The following is a 23,359-nucleotide window of genomic DNA, read 5'->3' on the forward strand; positions in this document are numbered from 1 at the left end:
GAAATTTCTTTTTTTCTTTTTTGTACTAAAGATTGAATCTTGAATCCAGGGGCACTTTATCAATGAGATATATCCCTATTACTTTTTATTTTTTGAGACAGGATCTTGCTAAGTTGCCCAGGCTGGCCTCAAACTTTGGATCCTCCTGCCTCAACCTGCTAAGTTAATGGGATTACAGGTGTGCACCCCCACACCTGATTGTAGCCTAAAAGTTTTTAATTTTGTTGAGGTTCAATTTCTGAAATTTTGTTTTCATTTTTATGCTTTTTGGTGTTGTATCTAATGAACTATTGGCTAAACCAAGAAAATGAAGATTTATTTCTACATTTTCTTCTGAGAGTTTTATAGCATTAACTTTTACCTTTAAGTCTTCAATGGTTTTTGAGTTAACTTTTTTTTATATCATGGGAAGTAATCTAAAAAGCAAAGCCATAGCCAGGCTTGGTGCACATGCCTGTAATCCCAGCTATTCAGGGGCCTGAGGCAGGAAGATCAAAAATTTAAGGCCAGCCTGGGCAAGTTAGTGAAACCCTGTCTCAAAATAAAATTTAAAAAGGTCTGGGGATATAGCTCAGTAGAGTGTTTGCCTAAGGTACACAATTGGCTAGGTTCCATCCCCAGTACTACAAAACAAAATCAACACCTAAACCATAAAAGTTACTATAAGAAAATAAAGTAAATATTTAATTTTTAGGTAGATTTTCTGTGCTTTGGTATCAAGACAGAAAGCATTAAAAAAAAAACTAAATCTTGTATAATATGTGGAAAGTAAAATTATATTTAAGCATTTTGTGTTTAACTAGATTACATTCAAAGATTTTTTTCTTCATGTGTAAAAATTTTTCACTAGGGATTTTGTTTTTGTTGTTCAGGGAGTAAACTCTCGAAATCCTCGAAGACCTCCACCTAGTTCTGTAAATACCGGAGGTATCACAGAGATAATGGCAGAAGGAGGTGAATTAGAATTTGTTAAGCGGATCATCCATGACAGTTTACAGCTTAAAAAAAGATTAAGGTAAGTGTGTTGTTATAGCATGGGAATATTTGTCCATGGCAGAGTTCCTAAAGAAGTCATTTCAGGGCTGGGGATGTGGCTCAAGCGATAGCGCGCTTGCCTGGCATGCGTGGAGCACTAGGTTCAATCCTCAAAACCACATAAAAATAAAAAATAAAGACATTGTGTCTACCTAAAAAAACTAAAAAATAAATATTGGAAAAAAAAAAAAGTTGTCGGGCTGGGGATATGGCTCAAGCGGTAGCGCGCTCGCCTGGCATGCGTGCGGCCCGGCTTCGATTCTCAGCACCACATACAAAGATGTTGTGTCTGCCAAAAAAAAAAAAAAACTAAAAAATAAATATTGAAGTTTCTCTCTCTCCCTCCCTCCCTCCCTCCCTCCCTCCCTCCCTCCCCTCTCACTCTCTCTTTAAAAAAAAAAGTTGTCATTTCACTCAAAGGAAAAGGAGTCTCTGAGGTCTGAAGAATAAACATATAAAGGCTGAAAACATAGCAGATCCTGTACTGTATAAAGACCATGTTTCTGAGGATGCTGCCATGCTTCTAATTGGTGTGTGTTTCCTGTAGTCATTTATACCACACAAATAGAAAAAAGAAAATACCATATGATTATATTGCTTAGTATGGTCCTGGATGGAACAAAACAGGTTTAAATATGGCTTTTGATTAGAAAACAGATGGGTTCAAATCTGTCCCATGAACCAGAATAAATTTGTTGCCTAGTCCTTGAAGCAATTTACATTCTTGGAATCAGTCTCCCAAACAGTGACAGATGTGAGGACATTGAGCTGTCAAGAACTTAATGAACCAGTTCCAGAGAAGGGTTAAGCTATTCTTTTTTAAAAGCTAACTGTTTTGGACAACACACCTAACATTAAGTAGCATAACGTACTCATAAAGAGCCTTATCTTATTTGACTTCGTACCCTGCCACAAGTTGTTGATGTGATGGATAATGTAATATCCAAAGTTGAAAAACCTTCCAGCCCTAGCATTTAGCTTTGGCACTTTTGGAGAATAAATAAATAAATATACACACACACACACACACGTATATAAAATTTTTTTTGGTAGTGTAATACAGGTAACAAAATTTACCATCCTTTTTTAAAAAAAATATTTATTTAGTTGTAGATGAACACACAGTATCTTTTTATTTATTTTTATGTGGTACTGAGGATTGAACCCAGTGCCTCACACATGTGAGGCAAGTGCTTTACCACTGAGGTACAGCCCCAGGTTCTGGCAATCAAACACTGTTCTGTCACAAAAGTCCACTTTACTCACATTGATGGAACAGAATATAGAAAAAGGCAGCAGAAACTCTGAAAAAATAGTCCACCTCATTTCAAGTATCTAGACTTGTCTTTGTGTTTAGTCTCTGTGTCATTAGGAAATTCTGACGAGCATGGCTTCTCATGGATGCTTAGAGACAGGCATTAGACATTCTTTTTTTTTTTTTTAAGAGAGAGAGAATTTTAAAAAAAAATTTATTTTTTAGTTTTTCGGCAGACACAACATCTTTGTATGTGGTGCTGAGGACTGAACCCGGGCTGCACGCATGCCAGGCGAGCGTGCTACCGCTTTCCAGCCCGGCATTAGAAATTCTTTTGCTTAAAAGACTTTTTAACATTTTTGTGGACTTTCCTGAAGTATCTGAAAGTGCTGATTTCTGGCCTAAGCCCAGTTGAAATTTCACAGTAAAGAATGAAAAGTGGGGCCTGTTACCTCTCCTTGAATGGTTTAAAGGGTACATGGTTTTTAAAGTTCTCTAAGCAGTATAGCTTAAGTGAGAGTGAATATCCCTTGTCATAACTTTGGATTAGTTTCATCAGCTGCTTTAAATTATAGACATTTTGTTAGAATATTTAAGAGATGCAATATTTTAAAGTATGGTGTAAGAGTATGATTTGCCTACACATTGTATATAGTTTCTAAGGACACTAAACTGGCAGACCCTTACTCTGCCATAGTAGTGAACCTTATTAAACGTGTAACTTCTAGGGGCTGGGGATGTGGCTCAAGCGGTAGCGCGCTCGCCTTGCATGCGTGCGGCCCTGGTTTGATCCTTAGCACCACATACAAACAAAGATGTTGTGTCCACTGAAAACTAAAAAATAAATATTAAAAAATTCTCTCTCTCTCTCTTTAAAGAAAAAAAAAACGTGTAATTTCTGAGTAAACTAAATTCAGATTATTTACAGAATTTTAAAAAATCACAGACACTAAGAACCAATTCCATCTGTGCCAGAGATTTACTGTTATAAGTTGGAGAGATCAATTCTAACAGCAAATAATAGTCTGACTACTCATACCTCAGTGCTTAGAAGCATGAACCCTCCTGAAGTGTAGGGAGGGGACCTTTGTACACTTGGAGTTACCTTGCTGAAGTACACTGACTCCTCTGGTGATGGTGGCTTAACTTCCCATTGTCTGTCCCAGAGAGGCTTTCTCATGCAGCTCAGCTATTCCTGAGCAACAGGATAGTTTCCAGACAATTTAAGAATAAATTTTCAAAGACCTATAAGCAAATGGTGCTGAGTAGTTTTTTTTTTTAATCCACGGTGTCATTGTCTTTGTCAAAGTAGGTATTAAGTGATTAATTTTAAATTTGATTTTTAAAAATTAGGAACCTCAAATATAACGACTTTGAAACTGGAATAAGTGTTTATTTTCTAGTAATAAAAATGAATTGTGACAAAAGTGGATTGGCTTCCCCTCCCCCACCACCCCTTTGGGATAAAAATTTTCAGCATTGCCAGGAGCTTTCAAACATTAAACAAAAGAACATAATGAAGTTAAACAGCTGGAATATAGGATTATATTTGATTTTCAAGCTCACCCAAAGCTGCACTGTCATACCAGTGCTGACCAAGTGAGAAAGGAAAAAAACAAAACCAAGGAACACCAAAACTGATGCACAAGGACAGACATTGGCTTAATCTGCTGGCTCAGGGCCAAGCAGTTAGTTTGTTTCTTTAAAGTCATTAAATCTTTAAAGTGTGATTTTGGGAAATTTATGCCACTAGCCTAAAAGCTAGTGATATACAATACACATCAACTACATCTTGCCCAGTAAGAACTTATCCAACAGAAGCCAAGGTAACATCTACAGGTGTTCTCTCTTTGCTTCTGACAGTCACCTGCATGGTCACTCCATCTACTAAGGCCAGCCTGGACCTCACCAATAAGTCAAAGCCACCTTTGTATACACCTGAGAGAAAAAAGTGAGGAAAACCATACTTAAGAACTCAAGCTCTAAGTAATGAAATTTATTATAAAATAATAATAATAAGAAAGGACTGGGGATGTAGCTCAAAGGTAGAGTACCCTGTGTTCAATTCCAACTGCCATAAAAGAAAAAAATGTTTTCTTATTGGTAAAATGAGATGATAGTAGCTACTTCATCTCAGAGGACATTTATAGAATTAAAGGATACATATGAGATATAATTAATAATAATGATGAACCATTTTAACTTTTCGCTATCCTAGAAATCCAGTAGATTTAAGTGCCTATTATGTTGAGAGGAAATGTTATAGGTATTTCATTTATTTATTTATTTATTTTTAAAAGAAGAACATCCTTCTTGCCTCTTTTTGCTTTTCTAAACTAGGTGCTTATATAATAATGGGGTGTTGTAAATAAAGGTTGAAGAGATCAAGAATAGATTTTAAATAGAGTTTTTAGTTAATTATCAGCTAAACAGCTAAAAGGGTGTTCAGATCTACTGTGAACTTTTATGTGCCTTTATAAAATGGTAAGCTGTTTTGTTTTCCTTATTTATAAATTTGGAGTAATATCCTTTGTAGTTACAAGAGTTAAATGATGTGCATGTAGACTGCAAAGTGCTGTGAAACTGTTAGATAATATTACTGGTACTTATAATTTTATTATCTCTTAATGTAACCATATTTACAGAAAATTAGAAAGTGGAGTGAGCATTGATACCAGCCCTGGGACATAGTGTTTATTTTGGGTTTGGTTCCATACAGTTCTTTCCCTCTTAGTTTCAATGAATACAGAGAATTTTGTCTTCTACTTTTGTTTTTAAATTTTTTTTTGTGGCTAATGACGTACATAGCAGTCATTTTTATATAACTTGAAAGCATCCATAATTAACTAATTTCTTTTGGACATTTAGATTTCCTGTTTTCACTGTTACAAAGAATAGACCAGTTCTCTTGTTTCTTACTGAACTGCCATCTGTTAAGACCATTATAGATAGCTGGTTTTGACCTCTGGTTTCATCATTGCAAATCAAGAAAAAAAATTTTTTTAAAGGAATCATTACAAAGAAATGTACTCCTTGACTCCCTACACAGGTAAAAAGATGGAGAAATATTGAGGGATAGATGGTATACTATCTTGTTCTGCAGGTAGTACAGTATTTTGGCAATTAAAATAAGAAGGAGCAATTGCCAGTTGTGAGCTCCACAGGGGGCAAATGCTGCTATTTTGATTTCTTTCCTTCCTATTAAGGAAGGAAGAGGGATAAGCAGCATGAAAGATAAGGGACTGCTTTTTATATTTATTCATAGTGAATTAGGTTATGTGTTTTTCTTCACTTTAAGCATAATGCTTAGTTTAATTCCCTTTCTAGATTTAATGTGGAAAATTCTCATTGGTGTCTTGGGGAGAAAAGGCTGGGTCTAGTGGCTCATGCCAGGATGAGCAGTCTATCAACTTTTGTGACATTTTAGTCTACAGAAGGTCGTAACTGGTTGCTTCTCTAGATGGTCAAAGAAGAGAATTAAAATCAGCTAGCATATATTGAGTACATCAGGCAGTCTGTTAAAAAGAAATAACAAGGAATTAAAAGACTTGATTCTACTACCTCAGAGAAGCTCTTTACAACATAATGGTTCTTAAGTAAAAATATCTAAGAATAATTAAAATAATTTGTTAATAAGAACACAGGAGCTAGGCATGGTAGCTCATATGTGTAATCCCAGCTTTTTGGAAGGCTGAGGTAGAAGGATCATAAGTTCAAGACTAGCCTGGGAACTTAGTGAGATTATCTGAAAATAAAAAAATTAAAAGGGCTGAGGATGTAGCTTAATGATAGAGTGTTCCTGGGTTTAATCCCTATAGTGAACAACAAACAAAAGAACATAGTATAAAGTTTATTTTTAGACATGTAGATTTGGAGTTTATAACAGATATCAGGCATCTCTGGTCAATACCTAGGGGCATTTATTCTAATAATTTAATTATTTTATAAGCAACAAAATGTTGGTTCTACTGCTTACAGAAGGTTTTAGACTAGGTTCATAGCTATTTATATCCCAAACCTCTGCTTTCATCCATTTTTTTCTAGATTACATTTCTTTTCTCCCTCCCTCCTTTCCTTTCTTCCTCCCTCCCTCTCTCTTTCTTCAGTACTAGGGATTGAACCCAGGGGTGCTCTACTTTTTTTTTTTTTTTTTTTTTTTTGAGACAGGGTCTCATTAAATTGCCAGGTTGGCCCCGACCTTGTGACTTTTATGCCTCAACCTTCTAGGTTGCTTGGATTAGAGGTGTGTGCCACCAACCCAACCTCTTTATTACATTTCAATTTAAGATGTGGTTTAAAAGAAAAAAAAGTTTCTAAATAACCATTTCCCACTGAAATGAACCAGAGTTCCATGGAGTAATGGTCGATTCCAGTGCTGGGTCAGGATGAATGAGTGAGATGAGCCTGCAATATCTCCTAGCGTGAGAAAATAAGGAAGTGCTTAAAAAGGACATCAGAAGGATATAGGAGCCAGTGTAAGCCAAGTCTAGGATAATATGAATTTCAAAGTGAGTAATTATGATGTTTTATAACCCACTGAGTAAAATAAACAAATGAAGTACAAAAAAGCAATAATAATTACAAAGCATAATGCCAAAGAATAAATACAGAAGAATAGTTAGAAAAATCACCATTTGCAGTTATCATAGTAGTAATTGATTCATGCAAGAATCAATAGTGGGTGCTAGGGTTGTGGCTCAGTGGTACAGAGTACTTGCGTAGCACATGTGAGGCACTGGGTTCATCCTCAGCACCACGTAATAAATAAATAAAGGCATACTGTCCACCTAGAACTTAAAAAAGAAAATCAATAGTGGGAAATTTGAAGAATAGGATATCGACTAGGTATGGCTCCGTTGTAGGAGTGCATGTGTAGAATGTGGGCCCTGGCACCCTCCCCCTCCCCTAATTTTTTTTTAACAGTTTAAAGTATCTCCCCAGATTACTTATAATTACAAAGAGAACTGTGGGAAATTTAAAGTGGAGAAACTGAGGAGCCACCACCTTTTCCAGGTGGTTATCTCCTGACGTGTACACCTAGGATACATGCCAAGAAATGTGTACCTAGAGTCTTGTGGAAACTTCAGACAGACCAAATTAAGGAATTTTCTAAAATAATTCTTTAAAAATACTAGGGTCATGAAAGTTAAAAGAAAAAAAAAATACCAAGGAACTATTCCAGATTGGTATGACAAGTGAGTAAGGAGCTCAGTCCTAGGTTGATACTGCATCAGGCAAAAAAGACTTGGGATAATTGGTAAAATTTGAATATGGACTGTGTTCTTAGTCATAGAAATGTACAATTATTACATTTCCTCAATTTAATAATTGTTCTGTGGTTGCCAAATATGATGCCCATGTTTGTAAAATGTACACACCTGTATAAAGGAGCATGGTGGTATCTGTAGCAACATTTTGGTTGTTTAGAAAAACACATACAACAAACAAATACAGGAAGATGTCAGTTGATAAATCTGGGTGAAGGGTATACTGGAGTCATTTGTACTAATCTTGCAACTCTTCTTATAGGTTTGAAATTATTTCAAAATAATTTTCTTGAAACCTACTTTCTCAGAGGAATTCCTAAATGCTGTAATGAGAACAGTGTGCTACTTTTATCATTAAAATAGTATAATGGGTTCAAAAATCTCTGGGGCAACTAGATTTTCCTTTTGTCCCTTTTCTTCTACTTGCATTTTGATTAGTTGTCACGGATGTCTGTTGAGAGTAGATAGGAGCTAATGGTTGGGCACTTTTAAATATGAAATTATAGGGCTGGGGTTATAGCCCTGGGTTCAGTCCCCAACACCACCAAAAAAAAAAAAAAAAAAGGAAAAAAAGAAAAGGTAACTATAATAGGATTTTTTAAAAAAATTTATTTTTTAGTTGGACACAATATCTTTATTTATTTATTTTTATGTGGTGCTGAGGATCGGAACCTAGGTCCTCACATGTGCTAGGTGAGCCACAACCCCAGCCCTTATAATAGGATTTTTTAAAATATGTTTTTAGTTGTAGATAGACACGGTATCTTTATCTTTATTTATTTATTTTTATGTGGTGCTGGGGATCAAACCTAGTGCCTCACACATGCTAGGCAAGAGCTACAACCTCAGTCCAGGTTTTTTTTTTTTTTTAACCATATGATTTATTTTTATTTTTTTTTAGTCATACATGACAGCAGAATGTATTTTGACATATAATACATACATGGAATGTACATACATCAATCATATTGTCTATTCTATTCTGCTGCCCTTACTATCCCTCCTCTCCTCCCCTCCTCTCCCATCCTTTCTCTCCATCCAATCTAATGTGACACACTTTTTTTTTTTTTCTCATCACATCATATATGTATTCTGTATAACAGTGAGGTTCCCCTTCCATCTTCCGTGCAACTCTCCTTCTCTCTCTTTTTCCCTCCCACCTCTCTTCCCTATTTAGTGGTAGTCTTCTTCTCATGCTCTTCCTCCCTATCCCATTTTGAGTCACCCCCCCTTATATCAGAGAAGATATTCGGCATTTGTTTTTTTATGGATTGGCTAACTTCACTTAGCATAATCTGCTCTCAGGGTTTTTAATATATCAAGTGCCTTCTGCTTTTTCATTAACAAATTTTAACTCAGAAAAAGCAGTAAGTTAATATTAATGAAATTAAATCTTAAAAGACTCACATATGGTATTCAGTTTAAAGCAAGGATTAAAAGAAATAACACTCAAATTTATAGTAAGCATGTTTTTACTGTATTACTAGCTTTACTTTTCTAACTATTTGTTTTTCTTCATCTCCTCTTACTATCTTTTTTTGATGTTTTAGGCCATTTATTGGCTTCTGGTGGTCTGATCTAATCTGTTCAGGAATGCTAATTTAAAGGAAAGGTGCTAGTGAATTCATTTATACTCTTGGTACATACACTCCAATTGCCACTGCTTTCTCTTCCTTCATCTTGTTCCTAACATATCAAACAAAGGTTTTTAAGTCCTGATTAATAATTTCTCAATTGATACACTGTCTTTTTAAAGGGAACATATATATATTTTTTTAATCTACCAAACATTTTTAAAACTACCAAATGAAATTGATTAGACTTTAAATAAATTTACCTAGGTTTCTTTAAAATAGTTTAGGTGGAACTTTTTTTTTTTTTTCCTTTTGAGACAGAGATTACTCTGTTTTGCTCAGGAGCTCAGATGATGCTCCTGCCTCAGTAGACCAAGTAGCTGGGACTGCAGGCCTGCAGGCAAATAATATGGCTGTTTCCTTTGGTGTTTTTGTTTTTTGTTTTAATTACTGTTGCATTAAATATATAGATTAAGGTTTGGTGTGTGGTTCAGCAATAGAGTACTTGCTTAGCATGCATGAGGTCCAGGGTTCAATCCCTAGCACTGCAGAAAAAGAAAAAAAAGAAAACCAAAAAAAAAAAAAGTATATGTGTGTGTTGAAAGATTGGTTTTTCTTTCTTTTTTTTTTTTTTCTTTTTTGTTACTGGGGATTGAATCCAGGGATTCTTATTTTTTTTAATATTTATTTTTTAGTTGTAGTTTGACACAATACCTTTATTTTTATTTATTTATTTTTATGTGGTGCTGAGGATCAAACCCAGGGCCTCGTACGTGCTAGGCGAGCACTCTATTGCTGAGCCACAACCCCAGCCCAAATCCAGGGATTCTTTTTCACTGGGTTACATGTCCAGTTCTTTATTTTATTTTTTAAAATTTACAGGCACTGTGGCACATACCTCTAATTCTAGAGACTCTGGGAGGCTGAGGGAGGAGGATCGCAAGTTCCAAGCCAGCCTCAGAAGATCCTGTCTCAAAAATAAATTTAAAAAAGAGGCTGGGGATGTAACTCGGTGTTAAATTGCTACTGGGTTCAGTGCCCAGTACTAAAAAAAAAAAATAATAATGTTGAGGGCTGGGATTAAAGCTCAGTGGTGGAGCAGTTCCGTGGCATGTGTGAGGCACTAGGTTCAATCCTCAGCACCACATAAAAATAAATAAAATAAAGGTATTGTGTCCATTTACAAATAAAAAAAATTTAAATAAATAAAATTTTGAAAGATAGTCATGCTAAGTTGCTGAGGGTCTCTGTAAATTGCTGAGTCTGACTTCAAGCTTGTAATCCTCCTGACTCAACCTTCCAAGTCGTTAGTTTTAGGTGTGTGCCATGGTACAGAGCTAGAATTGGCAATTTCTATAGTATCGAGTCTTCCTTCTTTTCTTTCCTTGCAGTGCTAGGAATTGAACCCGTGGATTTGCCTATGCTAGGTATGTGCTTAGTCACTGAGCCACACCCCCAGCTTTCTATTCAGTTTTGAGATACATAGTACATTATTATTAACTATAGTCACCATGCTGTGCAGTATATCATTATAATATAATCCTCCTGTCTAGCTGAAACCTTATATTCTTTCATTAAAAACTCTCCCTTGGGGTTGGGGATGTGGCTCAAGCGGTAGCGCGCTCGCCTGGCTTGCGTGCGGCCCGGGTTCGATCCTCAGCACCACATACAAACAGATGTGTGTCCGCCGAAAACTAAAAAATAAATATTAAAAAAATTCTCTCTCTCTCTCTCTCTCTCTTAAAAAAGTATATTAAAAAAAAACCTCTCCCTTTCCCCATACCACTCCCCTTATTAAGAATTTTACATTTATTTTAAAGTGCTGGAGATTTAACTCAGGGCCTTGTGCATGCTAGGGAAATGATCTACCACTGAGCCACATCCCAGCCCTTGTTAAGTGTTTTTACATCTTATGTTCATGAAGGCTATTGGTCCTTAGTTTTCTTATAGTGCCTTTATTAGTATATTTCTGGTCTTCTAAAATATAAGTTTTGAAAGTGTTCCTCTTATATTTTCTGGAAGACTTTTTATAGACTTGATAATCTTTCTTCCTTAAATATCTACTAGAATTCATTAGTGAAATGACTTGAGCTAAGAAAGTTTTTTGTTTGGGTTTGGTTTGGTACCAGGGATTAGCCCAGAGGAGCTTAACCACTGAGCCCCATCCCTAGCCCTTTTTATTTTTTATTTTGAGACAGAATTTGGCTAAGTTTCTGAGGCTGGCTTTGAACTTGCAACCCTCCTGCCTTAGCCCAGGAGCCAGGCATGATGGTGCACAACTGTAATCCCAGCAGTTTAGGAGGCTGAGGCAGAAAGATCACAAGTTCAAGGCTAGCCTCCAACAATTTAGGGAGGCCCTTAGCAACTTGGTGAGACTATGTCTCAAAATAAAAAATAAAAAGGCTCAGAGATGTGGTTCAGTGGGTAAGCCCCTAGATTAGATCTTCAGTACACCACCCCAAAAAGGACAAATTCACTGTTTTAAATTGACATGAGATGCTAAGTGAAGTTAGCCAATCCCAAAAATCCAAATGCCTAATGTTTGGCTTTTTTTTGATATAAGGAGGCTGATTCATAGTGGGATAGGGAGCATGAGAGGAATAAACGAACTCTAGGTAGGGCAGAGGGGTTGGAGAGGAAGGGGGGGGCATGAGGTTATTAATGATGGTGGAATGTGATGATCATTATTATCCAGAATACAGGTATGAAGACGTGAATTTATATGAATATACTATCTATACAACCAGAGTTATGAAAAATTGTGCTCTGTATGTGTAATAAGAATTGTAATATACTCCGCTGTCATATATAAATAAGAAATATATATATATATAAAAAATTGATAAGGAACTATTTGAGCATTCTGTTTCTTCTAGACTAAGTTTGCATTTTATAAAGAATTTATTTCATTTGGCTATGAAATATATTGACAAAAATTTGTTTATGAATATTTTTTCTTACCCTTTTAATGTTTATAGGATTTATGGCAATGTCTCCTCTTTTGCTCCTGATGTTGCTCATCAATAAATTAATGTCTCTTCTTTTTTTCCTGAGTTAAAATTTTTTCCGTTTTCTTTTTCCCCCCTCTCTCTCTTTTTTCTTTCTTTCATGATACTGAGGATGACCCAAAGGCACTGTACCACTGAACTATACCCAGCCCTTTTTTATTTTTATTTTTAAAAAAATATTTATTTTTTAGTTTTAGGTGGACAGAATGTCTTTATTTTACATCTATGTGGTGCTGAGGATCAAACCCAGTGCCTCGTGCATGCTAGGTGAGCACTCCACCACTGAGCCACAACTTCAGCCCCCTTTTTTATTTTTTAATTTGAGACAGAAGTTTGCTGATTTGCCCATGCTATTTTTTAAAATATATTGTTTTAGTTGTAGATGAACAGAATACCTTTATTTTATTTATTTATATAGTGCTGAAGATCAAACCCAGTGCCTCACATTTGCTAGGAGAGTGCTTTACCACTGAGCCCCAGCCTCAGCCCCAGCCCGCCCATGCTATCCTTGAACTTGAGATCCTCCTGCCTTAGCCTCCCAAGTAGCTAGAATTGTAGATGTGTGCTATGCACATGGCTTGACTTTTATTATACTTTGTTTCATTATTCTCCATTGTTTTTCTTTGTTTCTTTCTACATTTTCAGCAATTTAACCCAGGGATGTTTACCACTGAGCCACATTCCCAGCCCATTTTTGTATATTTTATTTTCAGACAGGGTCTCACTAATTTGCTGAGGGCCTTGCTTTGAACTTGGAATCCTCCTGCTGTGGCCTCTTGAGCCTCTGGGATTATAAACTTGCACCATAGCGCTTTCTTTGTTGTTGTAATCATAATTTCCTTACTTCATGCTTGGGTTTAATTGGCTCTTGTTAATTTGCTTTGCAAAACCTGTCTGCCCCAGCCTCTCTGAACTCTCACCTCGGTCTCTTCAACTCAGCAAGACTGTTGGGCTGTGTTTGAGTTTCCTTTCCATGCACTGTAGCCTGAAATTTCCTTTAAGCAGTAAACTCTGGTAATTGTAGAACTCACCTTGTTTGTTTCTCTTTCTGAGATTATAGGTCTGTACTACCAGTTGTCAAACATCTGAAGAAATAGTTGTTTTGTTTATTTTGTCCAGTTTCTTAGTTGTTTATGGTGGAAGGATAGTTCCCATGCTAGTTAATCCTTCAGGACTGAAGGATGTATGCATTTTATACTTTGCAAAATTTCTAAAATAATCTGAAGAAATAAATTCTATTCCTTTACCTTTTAACAAGTTCACCCCATCTTTTCCATATTCCCTCTTCTGGGTTTGCATTTGTGACAGAACAAAATGGTTTCATGATCTGTTGAGTTTATTCTCTTTCCAAATAAGAATAATCCTGAAGCACTGAAGAGGCTGAATTTTTTTTTTTTTAAGTTTTTTTGGGCCTGTTTTCCATCACTAGATTTAGTCTTTCTCCTGTACATTGTATGCAATTCTTATTGTCATTTATAACTTAATATTTGTTAGCTATTCTTATCTTATTCACTTGGGTGATGCTTCAGTTTAAAAATATCACCAAATAACCAGTGTTCAGTTGTATGAATTTTTTCCCAGGTGGTATAGCTGTATGTTGGGAAAAAAATGCAGCCTGGCTCCGCTGAAAGAAGAGCTTCGCATCCAAGGGGTAAGGCATTGTCATCATCGTTCTAGTCTGTCTAATTTTTGATGGGTATAGAATCTTCCTTTACTCTCCCACAGCTCTAAATGTGGTAATGTGGTTCTTCTACTTTTCTTTTTTTTAATTTTTTTTTGTTGTTGTTGTTGTTTTTTTTTTTTTTTTTGCTTGTTTTTAAAAGTCTACAATTGTAGGGCTAAAAGGGACTTTTATATATTATTAAAACAAGACCTTTTTTGAAATTATAATACAGAAAAGGTATGGGAAAACAGGGTAAGTAGAATGTCAAAGAGAGACCTGAAATTAAAAATTCTGATGTTTACCACCAACCTCATATCTGACTCTTTATAGATGTACATCTTTATAGATGTAGAAACTAAATGCTAAATAAGTTAAGGGATTTGTTCCAGATCACACAGCTGGTTAATAAAGGACAACTAGAAACGGAACAGCCTTAGTTAGTCCACTGTGCTTTCTACTAGGGTGATAGCCTACCCAGTGCAGCCCGTTGCTTCTTTTTTCAAAAGCAGTTGGAAAATAAGCCCCCTCCATCACTTTCCTCTAAGTGGGTGGTATTTGGCATGAGTAGATATTTGTAAAATGAAAAGGGTGAGGTGTAAGGTTAGGAGTAGAAGCCAAGTATCTATTTTATTTTTATATTTTGCAGTGCTGAGGATTGAACCCATGGCCCTGTGCTTGCCAGGCAAATGCTCTGTCACTAAGCTATATCCCACTGCCTGAAATCAAGTTTCTGATCTGTTTTCTCTTAGACATTCTGTTAGTTGTTTTCCCCACAATACTGCTTCTTGGTAAAAGTGTAAATGTTACAAAGGAATTTCTTTTTTTTCCCTCCTGAAATCTGATAAATTAAAGAGTGATCACATACCTGTGAATAGCTGGACTTTGGTTGACTTTCTTTATTAGAAAAGGAAAAACAACAACAATAACATTCAAATCAATTTACAAATGTAGAAACAATGCTAGATAAGTTAAGGGACTTGCTGGTTAATAAAGAACAGCTCCAAAGAGCTGTTTTAAGTGTTTCTTATATTTGGTCCTTTGAGCCAGGTCTTTAAATTCTCCCTAATGTTTTATAGGAGGGGGGGAAACTTTATTGAGATATAATTATTCAGTGATATTGGGCGGCTATGAATAATTACTTTTTGGAAGTAGTGTTTGTTAGCTAATTAAAAAGAAGGACAGATAACTTGAAGTAGCAGCCAGAAACAACTGTAGAACAACTTCAGTTTGATGAGATGCTGTGTTTGTGTTTTCAGGTTCCCAAAGTTACCTTTACTGAGTTTTGTCAAGGTCGGACAATGAGATGGGCCTTAGCTTGGAGTTTTTATGATGATGTCACAGTACCAGTAAGTAGAAACTTTACTTGAACTTCTCCAAATGCCAGCACATGCTTGGGTTTAGTGGGTCACAAATGAACTAAATCAGTATTGTCCCATTTCCCTTAGGTTTGCCCACAAATGCTTATGGAAAAATAGAAAGTAGATTGTAAGTAAGGCACAGTCCTGGAAGGCTGGTTGGTGACCATGGAGACTTCCTCTGTGGGTTTGTGCGACACAGAAATTCTTGTTCAGCAAACACAAACACATCTTTTAGGAATTAGAAACATAGGTAATATAGCCTGTGGGAACACTTCATGAGTGCAGTGATTCTGGTTGACATTGCTCTGGAATTGAAATTCTGTTGAAGTCTTTTTTCATTCACTTCTGTGTTCCTAGGGTAGCTGCCTTCTGGGGCTCCTAGTGAATTTAGAAGTTTCCTTTTTGAAGCTGGGCATGGTGGCACATACTGTAACTCCAGCCTCTTTGGAGGCAAAGCAAGAAGATTGAAAGTTCAATGTCAGCCTCGGCAGGCTAGCAAGACTTTCAACAACTTAGCAAGACCCTGTCTCAAAAAATGAAATTTGAATGGGGTGGCATACTCTTGGAAATCCAGCTACTTGGGAGACTGAGGCAGGAGGCTCACAAGTTTGAGGCCAGCCTAGGTCAACTCCAAGAAACCCTATCTCAAAATAAAAAGAGCTTGGCATATGTATCTCAATGGTAGAGCACCCCTGGGCTCAATCTCCTTTACCCCCAACAAAGAAGTTGTTTTGATTTTAGCTTTCACCTCCATAGTTCCTGTGCTGGGAATTGAACCCAGAGCCTGGCACATGCTATGCAAACATTCTACCACTGAGCCACACTTCTAGCCTTCGTAGATTCAGCATTTTCATGTAAAACACTTAAGATGAGTCTAGTGAGTGATTATTCTGTCTTGTCTTTAAAATTAACCCTAGAATATTAACTAGTCTTGAAGGTGAGTGATAAGTCATGATTCTATTTTCTCTACCTTGTATGCTTCTCTGCTTTGTATGCATGTGCTCCTTTTTCCCACAGTGCTTGTGGAAGCCTGGTACCTGCTCCTGCAGGTCTCCTCCCCAGTCGGTGCAGCAGACTGGATAAGAAATTTGTGTCAGTGGTTTGTTCACAAATGTTTCTGACTTCTGTACTGTTATACATAAAGTAAAAAACACATCTGAGCTGGCCAGACCAAGTGGATTTTTTGCATTGTTAATTGTGTTTAGCCAGCTTATTGTTGCTGTGACCACAATACCTGATGCAAAAAATTCAAACGAGAAAAGATTTATTTTGGCTCATGGTTTCAGAGGTTCATTCTATGGTTGACTGGCTCTATTGCTGTGGGCCTGAGGTGAGGCAGTGCTACATTGTGGAAGGGCATGGCAGTAGAAAGCTGCTTAGCTCCTGGCAGCCAGGAAGGGGGGTGGGTAGAGATAAGGTATAGTTCCAAAGGGAACTCCTCCTTCAACCAGGTCCCATCTCCCACAGTTCCCAATAAAGGATTACTAATCTACGGATGAAGTCAGATCATCACATTGATGAAGTCAAATTCTCTAATCAGTTTTTTCCCCCAAATTTTTTAATTGGTGCATTATAGCTGTACATCTGATTACTTTCCAAAAGCCACACTTCTGAACATTGCTGCATTGGGGATTAGGCCCTTAGCACATGAGACTTTTGGGGAACATTTCATATTCAAACCATAACAGTGTTGGAACAGCATCTCTTTGTTCTCACATTTCCCTCCCAGAATGGTTGACTTCTTGTTGCCTGGGGCTGCCTGCCTTAAGTTCATACATGGCTGCTCAGCATGTGCTCCTTCTTCCTGCAGTGTTTGTGGAAGCATAGTACCTGCTCCTGTAGGTCTCCTCCCCAGTCTGTGCAGCAGGCTTGTTCTGGGGGTTCCTGTCCCATAGTCGTGGCCACTCTTGGTCTCTAAAGTCATCTTAGTTGATGCTGTGTCTGATTCTCTCCCTGCTCTTGTAGGGCAGATGCACGGAAGTAGAGACACATCGAAGCACTAGGGGACAGTTTGCTGATGCCACTTTATTTCTGAGAACATGAGCTCAGATATAAAACTTGAGAATGTCCTTTCTCCACCCTGCAACTAGGTGTGCTGCTGGATTGAAATATGCTTCACAGTTTGGCCTTTCCTGTGGAGGTCAGACTCAATTCTAAAACAGTACAGAAGTGTACTTAGAGGTGAGGTTAGTGTGTCAAAAATCACTGGTTAAAAGATCTCTCCTTTTTTTCACCTCCCTGAAGGATTATCCTTTCTTTTGTCTTCTCGAATACCAGCACTTATACACCAGATGGTTAAAATCAATAGTAATGCCCTAACTTACTCTGTGCAGACATGAACAGCTGCAGGAAAGTGGAGCAGCACCTGGCTCCAATGTTTTCTGCTTAGTCTGCTTCCCACATGTGTTGATACTACAGCTAAAAGAACTGATAATGGCCTTTGGCACTCTCCACACCAGCTTGTAGACCAGTTGCTCTTGCCCTCTTGGATTAGCAATCATCGTAGATCCAAGTGTCAAAGGATACTGTGTTTCTGTGTGAGCAAAATTGGCTTATTTTGAAAAGGAACCTTTGAGCCTCCCTCCCTCTCTTTTACGGCCTCCTATATCCTTGCTCACAATTTTCAACTTTCAAAGATTGACTTTAAGGGGTTGGGGATGTGGCTCAAGCGGTAGCGCGCTTGCCTAGCATGCGTGCAGCCCGGGTTCGATCCTCAGCACCACATACCAACAAAGATGTTGTGTCCGCCAAATACTAAAAAATAAATATTAAAAATTCTCTCCCTCTCTCTCACTCTTTAAAAAAAAAAAAAAAAAAAGATTGACTCTAAGACCTTCAGATTTCTCCCATGCTAGAGTATTCCCTCCTCACCACTGCCACCACTGTTAATAATGCATTCTCAAGTGTTCCATTAGATGCACTTAAACTGCTGGGAGAAAGTGGCAGTTTCTGATTTGTAGTAACCCAGCAACTGTTTCTTAGCACTGGTGCTCTTGATCAGCAACTGCTTCCCCTGAGGTTAGTTCCAGGTTACTCAGGATATTTTGATTTAGCCTTCCTCTTGGTTCCTCTTCACTCTACCTAGACCTTTACCCATTCCCTGCTTGTTTTGAAGTGTTCACTGGATGGGAAAGGGGGAGGATGCTGTTTTAGACACATGGAGAGGGAACCAAGGAATAGAGCTAGTTAAGCAGAAATATTGACCTACTTCCCTACCCCCACCCCGCCATTTTAGGGTAAATGTGCAAGTTACTATGGCAACTTCTGTTTTCACTTATCTTAGGCCTACTGACTTGTTTCTGTTGGTGCTAAATGCCGAAAGATTCTAATTCACTGGTGATTTAAGTGCCTACACTAAACCCATTGCTGTTGTCTGGATTTATTTTAGCAACAAAAAGACAGATCCCAGTGATAGAATTTTTGTACCATCATTTCTGACTGATGATGAGTATAAGGAAGTGTGTAGTGAGGAGTGTTCTTTACATTATTGTAGCAAGCCACTTAGAAAGCCTCTTTGTTCCAGTTCTGTAATTGCTCATGGCATTGATTTAGCTTTGCTTTAAGGAAATTTAATATTCATTAAAATATAAAAGCAGATTGGGGATGGAACTCTATTAAAGTTGTGCATTCTTGGTATGAGCATTGTCCAGGAATTCTCTGGTTGTAAAAAGTATTCCCCTGAGCTATGCAGTGTCACAGACCTGTCATTACAATGACTCAGGAGGCTGTGAGAGGAGGCTTCAAGGCCTTGTCTCAAAAGAAAAAGGGCAAGCTGGTGCATACCTATAATCCTAGTGAGTCAACAGGCTAAGGCAGGAGGATGGTGAGTTCAAAGCCAGCTTTAGCAAAAGTGAGGCACTAAGGGGCTGGGGATGTGGCTCAGTGGTAGAGTGCTTACTTAGCATGTGTGAGGCCCTGGTTCGATCCTCAGCACCACAGAAAAAATAAGTAAATAAAATAAATATATTGTGTCCAGCTATAACTAAAAAATAAATATTAAAAAAAAAAAAAGCAAGGCACTAAGCAACTCAGTGAGACCCTGTCTCTAAATAAAATACAAAATAGGGCTGGGGATGTGGCTCAATGGTCGAGTGCCAAGAGTTCAATCCCCAGTACCCCCCCAAAAAGAAAAATGGCTGGGTATATAGCTCAGTGGTAGAGTGGCTCTGATTCAGTCCCCACACCTCAAAACAACAACAACAAAACCCGTAACTATAAAGTAAAATAGATGCTAGTATTCCTACCTTATAGATGAGTGTACTGGAGGCACTGGAGAGGTTGGAGCCTCAATTAGACTGATTTCCCAACTCAAGCCATTAGTTCTTTTTCTTTCTTTGTTTTCTTTTTATTAGTTGTCAATGGACTTTTGTTTAATTAATTAATTGATTTGTATGTGATGCTGAGAATGGAGCTCAGTGTCTCACACATGCTAGGTGAGCATTCTACCACTAAGACAACCTCAGGTGCTGGGGTGGTGGCTCAGTGGTAGAGCGCTTCCCTTGCACGTGCGAGACCCTGGGTTCGATCCTCAGCACCACATAAAAATAAATGAATAAAATAAAGGTATTGTGTCCATCTACAACTAAAAAAATAAATATTAAAAAAAAAGGATACAACCTCAGCCTGAAGCCATAGTTATTTCTGATGGTCTGCTCCTTAAGTTACTGACTTTATTTCAGCCTAGCCATAATAACCTACTCTTGTAGGACTTTAACCTCTTGTGTAGGAACCATCTCAGTAGCCTCAGAAGAGTCTCTTGGATTCATCCTAAGTTTACCATTCTGCTCAAAAACTGTTGAGTGAGGTCGTGTGGTGGTGCACGCCTATAATGCCAGTGGCTCAGGAGGCTGAGGCAGGAGGATCATGAGTTCAAAACCAGCCTCGGCAATGGTGAGGTGCTAAGCAACTCAGTGAGACCCCTGAACCTCTACATAAAATACAAAATAGGGCTGAAGATGAGGTTCAGTAGTCGAATACCCCTGAGTTCAATCCCTGGTTCCAAAAACAAAACAAAACAAAATAAACCTCTTGATTGAGGGCTGGGGATATAGCTCACTTAGTAGAGTGCTTGTCTCACATGCACAAGGCCCTGGGTTCAATCCCCAGCACCACACACACACACACAAAATCTGTTGAGTGACTGGCCACTTGCTTTTGTGGGGTGAAGTACAGCTCCTTACTTGGCTTCATGAGTTTCCCATATCCATCCTGCCCTTTCCCTTTCATTCTAGGCACTTCCTGTTTTCCTGAATGTACTATCTTCTACCATCTTAACCTCCACAGACTTCTCATGCTGACAGATTTAGATCTGACTTTGTACTATCTTTACTTGCAACCTGTTCTCTGTCTGGTCCTTCCCTCCTTTGCATCTCAGGTCAGTTCCAACTTCTTCTTAAAGTTTTTTTTTTTTACCATTCAGCCCATAGACATTTTTCCCTTCGGACTTTTATCTTTCTCTTTTTTTTTTTTTTTTTTTTTTAAAGAGAGGAAAGGGGGAGAGAGAGAGAGAGAGAGAGAGAGAGAGAGAGAGAGAGAGAGAGAGAGAGAGAGAGAGAGAGAGAGAATTTATTTATTTATTTTAGTTCTCGGCGGACACAACATCTTTGTTTGTATGTGGTGCTGAGGATCGAACCCGGGCCGCACGCATGCCAGGCGAGCGCGCTACTGCTTGAGCCACATCCCCAGCCCCGGACTTTTATCTTTCTTTGAGTCATCTATACTCTGCACAAGCTTCCCTTGTGTTAGTATTTTGTTTAACTCTGGCATAAGGGATAACAAACTCTATTGCAGGGCATGAGGGAAAGGCCTTTTGTGAGATGGTGCCTATTTAGCTTTGTTTAAATAGGTTCTTAACTTCTTTAAGCTTCAGATTCCTCATCTGCAAAATGGGAAATGATAATGTACCTACTATATAGGGTTATTTTGAGGACCAAATATACTTAACACAGTGCCTGGGTATAGTGAGTGTTCAAGAAAATATATTATTATTTCCTTCGATTCACCCCTGTCTACATTTTATGATCCAGTAATGTTGAGCTACTGCTCTCAGATCCAGTGTTCAGATATTCCTCCTACAGCCATTAGACTTCTCATATATCAAGTCTTGGTTTATATGCCACCTTTTGTGTAGCTCACCATGGTTCTTTCTGACATTGATGGTCATTATCTTGTGTTCACAAGACTTTCTCTTCCTAGTATTGTATCTTTTATGTAGCATCAGCCCAACATAGTATATGGTTCAGGGGCCCTCAAATAATTGTTGAATGAACGAAAATGAGGGAATAAATGATATAGTGATTCTCACTTTTCCACCAAAGTACCAACTGTGGTGGATTATTAATAGTTAATGACATACATCTGCAAATCAAAGTGGCACAAAAAGAGTTCCAGGAAGAACTCTATGCTCATGAAATCTCTTCTCTTTGGAGTTCACTTGAGGTCTGGAGATGTAGCTCAGTGGTAGAGCACTTGCCTAGCATGTGTAAGGCTCTGAGTTCAGTCCCTAGCACCACACGTATACACAGACAAATCCACTTAAATTTTGTAATTTATTTCATAACATTGTATGTTTCTTTTAATTTTTTAGAATGTAGAAGAATTTATTATTTAATCAAATTGACCTGAAAAGATTTATTTTATCATTTGGCTTCATTGTTATTTCTACAAAGTATGACAAGTAATAAGGTTATTTTTTATAAAACCTAAAAGATACGTTTTATGCATACATTTTTCTTTTCTTTTCTTTTTTTTTTTTTTTTTTTTTTTTTTTTTTGTGTGTGTGGTGCTGGGGATTGAACCCAGGAGGACCTTGTACATGCAAGGCAATCACTCAACCAACTGAGCTATATCCCCAGTCCTTATATATACATTTTTAAAACTTGAATGTTTTTGATGCTGAGAATCAAACTTAGGGTCTCACACATGTCAGGCCTTTTTTGGGGGGAAGGGGGAACCGGGGATTGAACTCTGGGGTGCTTAACCACTGAACTAAATCCCAGTCCTTTTTATTTTTTGTTTATTTATTTTTATGTGGTGCTGAGGATTGAACCCAGGGCCTTGCACGTGCTAGGCAAGCATTCTACCACTGAGCCATAACCCAGCCCTATTTATTCATTTTTATGTGGTGCTGAGGATCAAACCCAGTACCTCACACATGCAAGGCAAGTGCTCTTCCAGCCCCTCTTTTTATTCTTTGAGAGAGAGTCTCACTAAGTTGCTTCAGGCCTCACTGAGTTGCTAAGGCTGGCCTCAAACTTGTGATCTTCCTGCCTCAGCCTTCCAAGTTGCTGAGATTACGGGTGTGCACCACCATGCCTGGCTTTCCATGACCTCTTAAAGTATTCTAATAAATACTGGGTATTTAAGTGTTTACTTGAAATTAACCTTGCTGATTTATAATTTATACCACATTTGATTCTTCCATTAATTTGGAAGTTCCCAGAGGGTAGAAATCATATTCATTAATTCATCTTACAGGTTTTTTTGTTTTTTTTTTTTTTTTTTGAGCAGCATGTGGTAGTTAGCACTTGGTAAATATTTATTGAGCAGATATCTAAACTAAGTTTCTTCTCCCTTTTCTTTACCTTTCCCTTTGAGAAAAAGCTCAAGGCACATTTTTAAAAGCTTTTGCTTTTTTTTTTCTCCTGTTCCCTTATGGTGAACATTTTTAAAAACATGGATAATTTTTTAAAAAAAATTTTAAGTTGTTGGTAGACTTTTATTTTATTTATTTATTTTTATGTGGTGCTGAGGATCAAACCCAGGGCCTTGCACGTGCTAAACGAGCACTCTACCACTGAGCCACAACCCCAGCTCCCCTGGACAATATTTTTTTGAAGGAGGAAAAGAAAAATCACCCTGAACTTTATCCAGAGAAACCTCTGTTAACAGTTTTGAGTATGTACTCAAGAATTATTTTTCTTTTAAAGTTAAATTTTAATTTCTTTATTTCGTGTAATACTGCAGGTTCAACTTAGGAGGACTCCACTACTGAACTATATCTCTAATCCTTTTTATTTTTTTATTTTCAGACAAGGACTTGCTAAATTGCTGAGTCTAGCCTTGAACTTGTGATTCTTTTGCCTCAGCTGTCAAAGTCTCTGGGATTACAGTTGTGTGCTGCTACAAAGTCTTAAATGGGTGTGGTGACATCCGCCTATAATCCCAGCTACCTGAGAGGCTGAGGCAGGGGGATCACTG

At 37.7% G+C, this 23,359-nt stretch overlaps 1 protein-coding gene across 1 annotated transcript in view; it reads left to right on the forward strand.

Annotated features, from left to right (window-relative positions):
- The window catches only part of METTL16 (methyltransferase 16, RNA N6-adenosine), a 69,259-nt gene that overhangs the window by 38,093 nt on the left and 7,807 nt on the right, over positions 1-23,359 (forward strand). Inside the window, exons 6-8 of the mRNA XM_081270838.1 lie at positions 873-1,015; positions 13,721-13,790; positions 15,059-15,148. Of these exons, the coding sequence (XP_081126964.1) occupies positions 873-1,015; positions 13,721-13,790; positions 15,059-15,148 (303 nt within the window). The remainder of the gene's footprint in view (positions 1-872; positions 1,016-13,720; positions 13,791-15,058; positions 15,149-23,359) is intronic.

The sequence above is a fragment of the Spermophilus citellus genome, assembly GCF_964194105.1.
Source record: "Spermophilus citellus genome assembly, chromosome: 17".
NCBI lineage: Eukaryota > Metazoa > Chordata > Mammalia > Rodentia > Sciuridae > Spermophilus > Spermophilus citellus.